Source organism: Parasteatoda tepidariorum, chromosome 4 (genome assembly GCF_043381705.1).
Source record: "Parasteatoda tepidariorum isolate YZ-2023 chromosome 4, CAS_Ptep_4.0, whole genome shotgun sequence".
NCBI classification, from domain to species: Eukaryota; Metazoa; Arthropoda; class Arachnida; order Araneae; family Theridiidae; genus Parasteatoda; species Parasteatoda tepidariorum.
Window position 1 is genome coordinate 23887799 of NC_092207.1, and position 13100 is coordinate 23900898.

The following is a 13100-nucleotide window of genomic DNA, read 5'->3' on the forward strand; positions in this document are numbered from 1 at the left end:
ATTTTCATTGAAATCGCAAAATATTTAAATTTTTGCAGTACTTTTAGCTGTTAAAAATCAGACCAAGAAGATAAAAACCAAAAGAAAATATTGAAAAGAATTTTACTCAAAATTTCACAATATTAAATAACAAATATTCATGAAACTGTTTTAGATTTTAAAAAAATTGTCAGCATTTCAATATTTCAAAAACTTTTTTTTAAGAAAATTGTGTATGAAATTCAACTTTCTAATATTTCCACAAACTATTAATCAGTTTAATCTTAGAAAGATGATCGTGAATTGCTGCCTTATAATTTTTTGAAGTATTCTTTTAAATACCAAAAAAAAGAATTTAGAAGAAGTTTGTTTTCAAGATTTCATGCCTGGAATTTTTAATTTCAATAAAAAGATTCAGCAGTACATCATAAAGATCATTCACGGTTCCCGCTCGCTTAAATTTTTTCAAAAGTTTTTTTTCTTACCATTTTTATAAATTTAATTTTCCTCAATTTATTCGGTTAGTTTTTTCTATTCGGTTTATTCAATTTATTCGGTTTTCAACTTTTTTTCAGAACAGTTTCTCCGAAACATGCTGCTACTCTTTAACAAAAAAAATCAAATGAGTCATTTTATAATATACATATTTTACTTACTCCCAAATTACTGGAAAAACCAACAACACAAAGAGCATTCGTTGGCACATCTTCCACAAATATTTTTCCACAACCTTGAAATGTTCCAATACATTGGAACTGGCAAGTGTTAAACGGATCCTGAAAAAGAAATATCTTAAAAATAAATTATTAAGATTAATAATAATACAATTGAGGGAACCATCGTGCATAGACAGAAAAGTAAAAACTCTGTATGAATTTAATAAACTAGTTGCTAATTAATTTACTTTTAATTTCTCTTTCTAAATTTTGAGATATTTCGTTTTCATAATCAAGTCTAAAGAAAATTATGAAGACAAATTTATCACGGTATATAATTGTTGTTGTTGGCGTCGTATGCCGTTAAAGCAGAGAGAGTGCGATTGTTCTGATTTTTCAGTGGCGCCATCTATGGCCAAGAATTCGACTTCTGCCCCACCTATACGTCACGCCCGTTTATAGGGTGGACCCATTCATACATCCATTCATTCGCTCAAACGTAATCTTGACTTGATCCAGAGAAAGACGAATCTCCAATTCTGTGGCCCCAGAGGTATTGATTTGTTATGGGAATATGGAGGACTTTGAGACCCGACAGATTTAACGTGCATCAGTCACCTTTTACTATACGGGGATTCAGGTATATAATTTAACTACAGGAATCAAATTCCAAAAATAACACTGGTGAACATTTTCTTCCATTGCATAAGGTTTTTTTAACAGATTTTTTATCCTTTTGTATCGCTGATTTTAAATCTGCAAACATTTTCTCTCTGAAGCTACAGTATTTTAATGATATTTTTAATCTATTTTTGCCAAAATGTACAAGTTTCAAGACGTTATATCTAACAGGCGTCACCTAAATGTTACGACAAACTTCTATCAAAGTTAGGGCACATCATTAGGATTAAAAGAGCATAAGAATTCACTACCGGATATATCGTCTTATGCCGCTACGGGCGCTTTAGGGTTATGAATTGTTTCTTCTGAACAAGTCATAATAGAGAAGCAACTTTATTTGCTTATGAGGCAATGGTTTATGAAGGCAATGGTTTCTGGGCATGGTTTACTAAGCAATTTCAACCCTGATGTTGTGCCTTAACTCACTAAACATTTGTCGCAACATCTATGCGACCCCCTGTTACTTACCACGTTTTTAAACTTGGCACATTTCTTTAAAAATACATATCGTAATAATAATTTCTTCTTTCTTCTAAAAATGCCATTCAGAAAGAAAAAAAAATCTGTAGCTTTAGGAGCCAAACTACTTTCAGACGTGAAATTCAAACACCCGAATCAAGTGAAATTAAGTGTTTGTAAGAATGCAACAAAAAAAATTTTTCCCAAGTGTAATCGAATATAAACTTTTATTCCAAATACATTAGAAGAATTAAATGTAGCATGAATAAACTAGGGCATTGAGCGTTGAAGAATGAATTTTTATTCACAAAGTATAAAATTAGTTAAAAATAACTTTTAAAACATTTTCTCTCTTAAAATACACTGTTTTTAAATTAGCATAGAATAATTTTAAGAAATTAAGCGTAAATGATAATGGATCTCAATGTATTCGATATTGCATGCCTACCATTTTTTTAATGCTTTTTAGTTTATATTCTTTAAAGAGGTAATTGTTTTCGAACTAATCAGTGGTATAATAATAATAATTAATAGATGGTTGTAATTTTCCTATTGTTAATAAGAATTATTTTAACTCTGCAAACACTTAAAATTTTAAAAGAGCAATGATAGGACTTGTATAGGTTTATTTAAATTATTTATAGTAGTGGTCAAAATCATTACAACCAACTTTTTTTAAATTAATATAATAATAACGTATAAATTTTGTTACCTTTTAAAAATAATTGATGGTTTGAATTAATGATATCATATTAGCAAATCCTTAAGCCTGAAGGCTTTCTCACAAAATGCACACATTATATTAGTTTTATCTTCGAATATATTTTGAATTATTCACGAAAATTTTTTAATAATTTACGAAGATTCACAAAAAGGATGTCAAAATATATTTTTTAGTTTCGATTGCGAATTTATTTATTTTAACAATTTAATTTTGATAGGTTATGAGTAACTTTTTTTTCATAAGATTTCATTTTGCATCAGAACAATGTTTGTATTTGAAAATTTTTATGATGCAATCTTTCATTTCATAAATGATACATTTTGTTACAAAATATTATTAAAGAAATAATTTTGTTTCGTAAGTTTTAATGATATCACTTTATTATAATAGTAAGCATAATAAACGATCCATCTGATGTAATCAAGATCTTAATTGCATCTGATCTTGGTTCAACAATTGCGTGCAATTGCAGAACCAAAATATTTTAAAAGCTGGAAAAAAATACTAAATACCCTATAAGAAAAATACAATAATCTGCTTATAGTTTTTTTTCCATGTTCAGTGTAATGATGTTTCTACTTCACTGAAAAGATTTGCAAAAAAATAAAAATAAATAAAAAATAAAAGATCTTTTTACCTCTAATCCAATAAAATCTTTTCCATATATTTTCTGACAGATACTGGTGTAACCGATATCACGGCATTGGCCACTGTAGCAAATCTAAATGATTTGAAAAACAAAATTAAATAATTCCTTAAAGGAACATAAATATTAAAAAAAATATTCATTTACATTTTTGTGCTTTTCAAGACATTGTAACAAATAATTACACGAACAAAAAAGAAAGTTTTTCCTAATTGCAAGAATCGTTTAAAAAAATATATTTTTATACAAAAAATAAGAAAAGTATGAGATAAGGAAGGAAATTACACTATTTTACCATCTATATCAGTGGTTTCCAACTGGCGGCCAGGGGGCCGCACCCGGCCCGCGGAGCGTTTTTTTGTGGCCCGCGAACTAAAATATATTAGTTGTAATTTTTTAGCGGAAAATTTTCGTAAAAAAATCTATATGGGTTTAAAATACTTTTCTCGTTAATAAAAACCTAATTTCTTCGTTTCTGTGAAATTTATCATACCAACGGTGCAAAAAAAAATTATTTCTCAGCTTTTACATCCAAGAAAATATTTATTCAAATTCAAAAATAATCGTGTATGTTGCTCTTTTTTACTTCATTTTTTTCTATTTTGTGAATATAATTTAGCATGTGTGTATCAGAAATTTTCTCGAAGAAATTCTCCGATTTAACTTTTTGAAACCACTCATTTTGGACGAAAATATTTACACACACATTTGTACATTTTAAATTTAAAATGTAAATATCTATTCTCTGGTGGTTGCAGCAGACAAACCTCAATTTTGTCATTGAACATTTTGTGTGCTACTATGTAAGTTTTAATACCAACCTTTTTAAAGTTTTATATCTTAACAATTAGATATCTGTTGCACATTAATTGTTTAATACATAGGTGCACATTAAAGTTATTGTAGCCCGAATTTTTTAATATGCAATTAAATATTTTTAAAAATCTACTTCTTATTTTAATTTGTAATTCAATACTTTTGTTTTGTACAACTTGGTAAAAATCTGACAGTAATATTTAATGTTCCTTCAAGCATAAAAGAGTCCTACATCAAATTTTGATAAAGTTGCGGCCCGCCATTTGACTTGTGTTTTTAATTGTGGCCCCCGGCCTCATGTAAGTTGGAAACCCCTGCTCTATATCGTTCCATTTCAAACTTGACCTCAGAATAACGAAATAAAATAGTTTATGTCTGTTGTGTTTATTTTTTATGCAGACTGCACAGCAGTTTAAAAAACATTATATAGGTTGCCAATTTTGGTAATTGCGGTTAGCAAAAGTAAAAGTTAAGACATGGAATCTTTCCCAAAGAGAGAAGTTGTATTTAATTTATTATGGGTGACATAATCTAAAATTAAAATATTTATTTATTTAAAATTATCTAACTAGAAACCATATTTATTTTAGAATCAAATTAATTGTGAAATTTATTATCGCGTTATTTTAATATTCGCGATTATATTTAGTTGCGTCATTTTAAAGTTACAACTGCATATTTACTTTCCAATTTAAGTACACTTTTTAATGTTTTATAACCGGTGTTGCACAGTTGACTCATTTCTGGTAATACGACTATCGATGTTCAACTCCGTAACCTTGTAATTTTTAATCCACTCAGAAGACAAGGGAACTTCTGAATTAAGCATTGGTGCGAACTAGCCCTCGTGGAGGACTTTTTTTATGAAACAAACCCGCATTTGGTTTATATGGAGAGGAAAACCACAAAAACCTTCCATAGTTAGCTCGTCACCAATGGGATTCTAACGCATAATCCGTCTACCACTGAGGGTATTTTGCATCAACACTGTAGTCGGCCCCAGCCAGAGGCGTAATTCGTATCAAGCAACCACAGTTGGGATTCAAACCGGGGTTATCTCATTGGGTGAATGTTTTATCCCCTGAATCAGTGCTGCTCAGACTATTAAATATTTTATTTTATAATTTTTATTTTATAACCGTCGCTGAACAGCCAACCCAATTTTATGGGTTTACGGCTACTAATGCTCAACTCCGTAGACTTGTAATTTTGAACCCAATCCAGAAGACAAGGGGACTCCGGAGAAATTTGCCTTCGTGGAGGACTTTTTTATGGAACTAACCCGCATTTGCATTACATGGATCGGAAGACCACAAAAACCTCCCATGGTTAGCCTGATGGCAAGGGGACTCTAATCCATGATCCGTCTACCACTGAGGATATTTCAAGTCAGCACTGTGGTCGGTGCAAGCCGGATATGGAATTCGAACCCGATTCGCCGCATTGGAAGGCTAACGTTCTATCCTTTGAGCCATCGCGGCTCAGACTATTAAATAGTAATCAATTAAAACCATTCCATTTTCTTTTCTTTTTTTTTAATGATTTAGTTAAAGATTTTCAAATCGAGATCCATGCACGGTCCGCCGAAAGAAAATTTGTGTATGTCACTTCCAAGCGATTGAGATTACTAAGCGTAGCAACACGTTTTGTTTGTTGTTATTACTCAAATACACAAATGCCAAACTTACAAATAAGCAACTGGTTTTTTATTTGTAAGTATTACGTATCGCCTGAATATTTATACGTATTTGAATAGTTCTAATTTATTGGAAAAAGCATTTTATGAAAAAAATGGGATTTTTTTCGATATAGAAGAATTAATCTTTATATCTAATAATCTAAGATATAGAAGAAATAATCTTTATATCTAATAATCTAAGATATAGAAGAAATAATCTTTATATCCAATAATCTAAGATATAGAAGAAATAATCTTCATATCTAATAATCTAGGATATAGAAGAAATAAACTTTATATCTAATAATCTAAGGTATAGAAGAAATAATCTTTATATCCAATAATCTAAGATATAGAAGAAATAATCTTTATATCTAATAATCTAAGGTATAAATGAAATAATCTTTATATCCAATAATCTAAGATATAGAGGAAATAATCTTCACATCTAATAATCTAAGATATAGAAGAAATAATCTTCATATCTAATAATCTAAGATATAGAAGAAATAATCTTTATATCTAATAATCTAAGATATAGAAGAAATAATCCTTATATCTAATTATCTAAGATATAGAAGAAATAATCTTCATATCTAATAATCTAAGGTATAGAAGAAATAATCTTTATATCTAATAATCTAAGATATAGAAGAAATAATCCTTATATCTAATTATCTAAGATATAGAAGAAATAATCTTCATATCTAATAATCTAAGGTATAAAGAAAATAATCTTTACTTTATTGGTTCCACACTTAGTGAAATCCTTTTCATTGTAATACTGATAGATTCCATTCACTGAACATCCGTAAGAGCAAGGACTGTACTGAAAAGATAAGTATTTTTAAACAGTATGGCTTATTACTTTCATATAAATATCTAATAACTCGAAAAAACGAAGAGAAATATTTAGGAATAAAATGTTCAGTTCCCATATATCGATTACTTATTCTGCACAATTTTGTATTTTCAATTCACAGTTAAAAGAAAGATTACTACTAAAAAGCAAAATTCATTTAAAGTGAAAAAAAATACAGAATTGAAAAAAGAGAAATAAGCTCAAAGATTCTAAAAAAATTAATGCCTGTTTAAAAATACAGGATTTAAAGGTAAATTTCACTTTAATTTCATTTTAAATCTCTTTAAATCAATTTTATTTTACTTTATGTCTAACTAATTAAGAAGTTTTATTTTAATGAAAAAATATTTATATTTTTTCCAAAATTGATAATACATATTTAGAATAGAAATACATACTTGCTTGATTTTTTTTTGGGGGGGGGAGCAGGGGGGGGGGATTATAGAAGATTGGGACTAAAATATGAAAGTTTTGGTTCAATCAACATCTTAAAGTTTCATTTTCAAACCAGAAAGTGTTAAGTCACAAAACAATTTATCGAAACAAAAAGTAGTATTATATTTGTGATGAAACTTATCGAATAGATTTTCATTTTAGTTATCACTTGAGTTTTAAAATGTTATACAAATAAAAATCAATCTTAAGCTTTATTTTTATTCCCTCTCTCAACTTTTGAACTATTTGTTCTATTGCCTCGTGTATGATTTCATTCGGTTTAAGATAAAAAATAAATAGAAAAAAATATCTCACCTGTTTAAATCGCTATATCAGATGCGTAAAAGGGTAAGAGTACAAATTTGAACTTTTTGAACAAAAAACCCTTATAACTTCTTAACTATTCGTCCTATCGTCCATTAGTCCTTGCTTAGTCTAATGGTTCATTGAATTTATCATGAAAAAATACATACTTCTTCACTTTGCCGTCTAAACATTCATTTCTCACTCTCGAATCACCTTGAATCCCTCAAAAAAAGGGGGGGTAGCGTTATTATAATAAATTCGGGAAAACTCCCCGACTCTCAGAAGGAAGTAAAGAAGTTTTCAGGTATCATTTATAAAAACGTAGCAAAATGTTTCGTCAAAAAAATATACCTCGGGTATTAAATTTTTTCGAAGAAATATTCTTTTATTTCCTTTAATTTACTGGACTGCTATCACAACTTCCTGCTATTTTTTTTAAAAAAGCCACGAATTTATAATATCTTAAATTTGAAACTATTGTTTTGTATTATTTGTATTCGATTTCAAAAAAAACTCTTATTTACGCTTTTAATCATCATTATTTTATAATCTTCATTGAACAGCAGACCCATTTTTGGGGGCTTTACGTCTACTAATATTCAACTCCTTAGCCTTGTAATTTTAAACCCAATCCAGAAGACAAGGGAACTCCTGGATCAAGTATTGGGAGAAATTTACCTTCGTGGAGAACTCAATGATCAAAATTGATTTGATTGAATTTTAATATCCATTTTTTATTATTAAACGTTTATTTTAAAGAAGAAATTTTCTTATTTTACATACATCTGGTAGCCCTTTTTTTTTCAATTTTTATTTTCAAAAATATGGAGATTCTCTTTATAAGTGCAGAAATAAGTACAGACATTTTGGAGTGCACCAAACCACAAAATCGTGATATTCGCTGCAATGTCAGGTAGAACTATATTATTATGCAAATTAAATAGTTTAAAACACGCTTACTTGAACCAGATTTATCGTGTAAATCAAATCATCTAAAATTAGTTTACCCGATTCAGATTAATAGTGAAAATGAAACCCTCTTAAACTTCCTTTCATGATTCAGATATTTCGCTCAAAATAAACAATCGAACCCACACACGATTGAGATTCTTAAAACAAATACTCTAATATTCACTTACGTGATTTAGATTTATAGGGCAAATCAAATCATCTAAAATTTTATTACTCGATTAATATTTTTCACGATGCAAATTAAATAATCTTAAACTTTTTTACACAACTCAGATCGTGCAAATCAAATCATCCAAAATTTTATTAGTCGATTAATATTTTTCACAATGCAAATTAAATAATCTTAAACTTACTTACACAATTCTGATTTATCATGCAAATCAAATCATCCAAAATTTTAATACTCGATTAACATTTTTCACCATGCAAATTAAATAATTTTAAACTTACTTACACAATTCATATTTATCGTGCAAATCGAATCATCCAAAATTTTATTACTCGATTAATATTTTTCACGATGCAAATTAAATAATCTTGAACTTACTTACACAATTCAGATTTATCGTGCAAAGCAAATCATCTAACTGAATTCAGATTAATAGTGCAAATGAAATCCTCTTAAACTCTCTTACATAATTCAGATACATCGTGCAAACAACGCAATCTAACTTACTTACGATTGAGATTTGTAAAAGCAAATTCTTTAACTTTCACTCGCGTGATTCCAATACATCGTACAAATTAAATACTTTTAAACTTTTTTACGCAATTCAGATTTATCCTTCAAACCAAATTATCTGAAACTTACTTACACTGTTCAGATTTATCCCGCATATTGAAAACTCTTAAATTTTATTACTCGATTCAGATTTATCCTGCGAATTAAATAATTTAAAACATACTTGCAAAATTCGGATCAATCGTGCAAATCAAATCCTCTAAAAATATCTTACCCGATTCAGATTAATAGTGCAAATGAAATCCTCTTCAACATAATTCTGATACATCGTTCAAACTGCGCAATCTAACTTACTTAACAATTGAGATTCGTAAAAAAAATCCTCTAACGCTCGCTTACACGATTTAGATATATCATTCGAATTATATACTCTTAAACTTATTTACACAATTCATATTTATCTTGTAAACCAAATCCTCTTACATGTGCTTATTCAGTTCAAATTTATAGTGCAAATTAAATTAGTTTTAAATTGCTTAAACGATTCAGATTTAACGTTCGTTCCACATAAATCTGCTCACATAATTCGGATAGGTATATAGGGAAAATCAAATCGTCTAAAATTACATTACTCAGTTACGATTTATAGGGCAATTAAATAATTTAATAATTTCAAAATTTGTGCAACCCCCTGTTTTATATAACGTTTTTGAACTTCTACAAATAGTTAAAAATTAGACTAAAAATAACATTATGAAAAAATTTGTTGCCTTAAAAGTAAAACTATTTCAGATTTAAAATCACCACACCCGAATTAAGAAAGATCAAGTATTCGCATAAATGCAACAAAAAATTTGTTCCCCAGAATAATTTTTAAAAAATGAATAAATTGAAATAATCTTTATATCCANAAGTTTCATATATTTCCATATAAAGAAAATTAGAGGGGCACTCAATCATTTTGATGTATTTTTATCTAGCGAATTCTAATTATTTTTCACGCTTCAGTTTCAATTTGCCTGTAATTTCTATATGATTCTGTACTGGAATTGCTGCTTATAGAATTGTAAAGTAGCAGTTCATTGAAATTGAGTTTTGTTCCTTTGACGCAGTTGCAAAAATTGCTTTTTTAATTGACCATTCTTTTTTTCCACCACAATTGACTTAGGAATATTTTTAAAGTCCTATATTTTTGATACTTTGATGAATTAGAGCATCAAAAACTTGTCTTTATATCTCTTTTCATAACATTTAAGATTATATACCTTCAATCACTTCGGGTTTTTTCAGGAAAATCTGAAATTACCTAGGTAAGGTGATTTAAATCTCTTTTTTTTTTTTTTGAAGAATTTATTATGCACCATTTTTTTCCTAACTTTCTTTTAAATAAGGATCCCAGAAACAAATTTATTTTTCGAAATAAACATTATCTTATTAATAAGTATTTGTATAGATTTGGTCCCATGTTAACTTTAGTCCCTTCATGCTCAGCGATTAAATTTGATTAAGGGTTTTGATATGACGTATGCATTTTCTAGGAAAATTTTTAAAAAAGTTGCTCTGTTTGTCTTATGACTTTCGTATTATCCCCTAAACCACAATAATATTTTATACCCTTTTTAGCTTAGCTATATTCATACATTCATTAGCTACATTCATTGCTACACTACATTAATTACATTAACCGTTCTTGGATCAGTTAAAAATCATAGTGATCTCGCTTTAACTCAAGTTTCGTTTATTTTTTTAATAAAACAAAAACCTATTTAATGATACCGATTGCAGTGACAAATTATTTTCCACAGACGCAAAATGGAGCAAACTTTACACATTATTGCCTTTATTTGACAATTACTCTCTGACTTTTTCCGAATTATTTCAGAATAGCCAGTTTTCCAATTAAATATAATTAGGATTCTTTTATCAACAGCATACTTTTGCACAATTTAATATTCAAGCGCTACTAAGAATTTAGTTTACAATTTTTGTTTGCAATTTTCTAACATGAGAGTGAAGTAAAAAAAGAGAGAAGAAAAGGAATAATTTTTCATACCATTAGAGATGAGCATAAGAGCTGCAACAGCAACAGCAACGATGTATTGGAAGAATCTCATGTTTGGTTGAGGTTTTCTTTTCACAAAGTGTGAACTAACTCTAAATATAACGATTTCTAGAGAAGTGTGGTTCATATGGCTCGTTCCTCTCAATTTATATTCGATATAATCCTTAACTATTACTTAACCACATGACACAAAAATGCAAAATTGACACATAACTACTCCTTGCAGATATAATTTGCATATCGGTGTTTGCTCATAGGAATTAAATATTCATTTTTATCCTTTTATTATACTTCTTAACTCACCATTCGTACTTTAATTATGTTTGTACAGGTAATTTCATTCCGGGTTTGATCGCGAATTCCGGAAAAAGGGATTAATTTTATACTATCAGTTTCAGGAATGAAAAAGAAAACTTTTATATTACAGGTCATAAAATCGAGTTATGTCTTCTAAAAATGCAGCAAGAGAAAAAGAACTTAATATGAAACTACGAAGTATGAGTCAAAAGATAGTCGCAAGAAATGCACAATCATTTTATGGAATTCTTAAATTTGAAAGTAATGTGCGTCAAAAATGTTCAAAAATCGTTAATTTTACGGAAAACAATTTTAAAATGTATATTTGAGGAAAACGTATTCTGTATTTGATTAAAAATCAGATAATGTGAAAAGAAAATAGAAGGAAATGCACATCCACTATTGAAATATTTCGTTGATATACAAAAATGAACTTTGAATCTTATACTTTGAATCTTATGAATTAAATTGTAAAATAATTTATTAATATAAAAGATTGATATCATATATCTTAGCTAAGGAATAATTAAAAGACGCATTAAAAAATAATTATGACAGTGAAATAAATAAGTGATACATAAAACTGTGCGTCGATAATAATAAAATAAAGAGTTTGTATGCATGTGTGTCTCTTATAACTCCAAAATCATTTGGTCTCTCAACCTGAAATTTAGACAGTGTGTAAAAGGATCAATTTTAGCCCACGTCCACATTTTAACGCTTTTCAACGAACTATTACATATATATATACATACATAATAACTTATAGGGCCACATTGTGGGTCCCCTAATGGGCCTATAATTTCCTCTGGTAGGCTACATTAGTACTTTGTTATATAATACGTTGCCTATTTTGAATATTAGGGGTCAATATTAAGAGGATATATAGTGCCATGCATAAATACAGTATATTAAGCTCTAATTTCCTCATTTTAACGATCAAAATCTTTTAAAATTTTAATTGGATCGTTCAAGGGAGAAATTTAAAAAATGGAAAATTCTCATTGGTTTAGAGCTAGTGCCACTGATATAAATGAAATTGAAGGCGATTTTAAAGATATCATTAGTGATGTTTTCTTACTTATAGCTCTTATTGATTAAGAAAAGGAGTTTTTTGCATGTTCTTAGAATTGTAAAGGGAAAAAATTGTTAAGTCAGATAAACTCAATGATCAACTCGAGCGTGGTAGCATAGGAGGACTACGTATCCAAATATAATTATGTATTCGTATATAATTATAGATGAAGTGTACAATAAAATGTCCCTTTTTGTATAAAAATAATAGTTTCATTATTTTCGTTTTATATGTTGAGTTAAAAGCGTCACATGACAGTACTATTCAAAAAATATTTCAGAGAAATCATGAGAAAAGTGCAAAAACAAAATTTATAGTTCACGCGCTTTTAATTATTCACTTAAGTAAACTTGCATGTTCCGAACTTAAAGATTTATAATTTCAAGTAGAAATTTCTAAATTTTAAGCACTACTTGCAGTTTGAGTTATATTTTTTCCCTATAAATTAATAGGTTAACCAGTTTTTAAGGACTTCCCCCCCCCCCGAGCTTTTAAACAAAACTCAAAAAAAATAGTATCTTATCTAAATCTAAACAACATCTAAATATAAATCCAAAATCAACAAGTAAATATAAATCCTTTTAAAATCTGTACTTGTTGTGCTTCAAATGACTAGTTTTCAATCAAATATCTTTGCATGAGTATTTTCCAAATCAATTGATATATTGTACCAAACTTGAAGTGATATAATATGGCACGTAATGAAATTGATATCATTCACAATTGATTCATTATAGTTCAGTAAATTGGGGTGCGCTTACAGATCTACC

At 28.5% G+C, this 13100-nt stretch overlaps 1 protein-coding gene across 1 annotated transcript in view; it reads right to left on the reverse strand.

Annotated features, from left to right (window-relative positions):
• LOC107443793 (dentin sialophosphoprotein-like) overlaps positions 1-13100 on the reverse strand; it is a 35878-nt gene that overhangs the window by 5885 nt on the left and 16893 nt on the right. Inside the window, exons 3-5 of the mRNA XM_043040867.2 lie at positions 6382-6468; positions 3137-3220; positions 636-755 (exon numbers count right to left, since the gene is read on the reverse strand). Of these exons, the coding sequence (XP_042896801.1) occupies positions 636-755; positions 3137-3220; positions 6382-6468 (291 nt within the window). The remainder of the gene's footprint in view (positions 1-635; positions 756-3136; positions 3221-6381; positions 6469-13100) is intronic.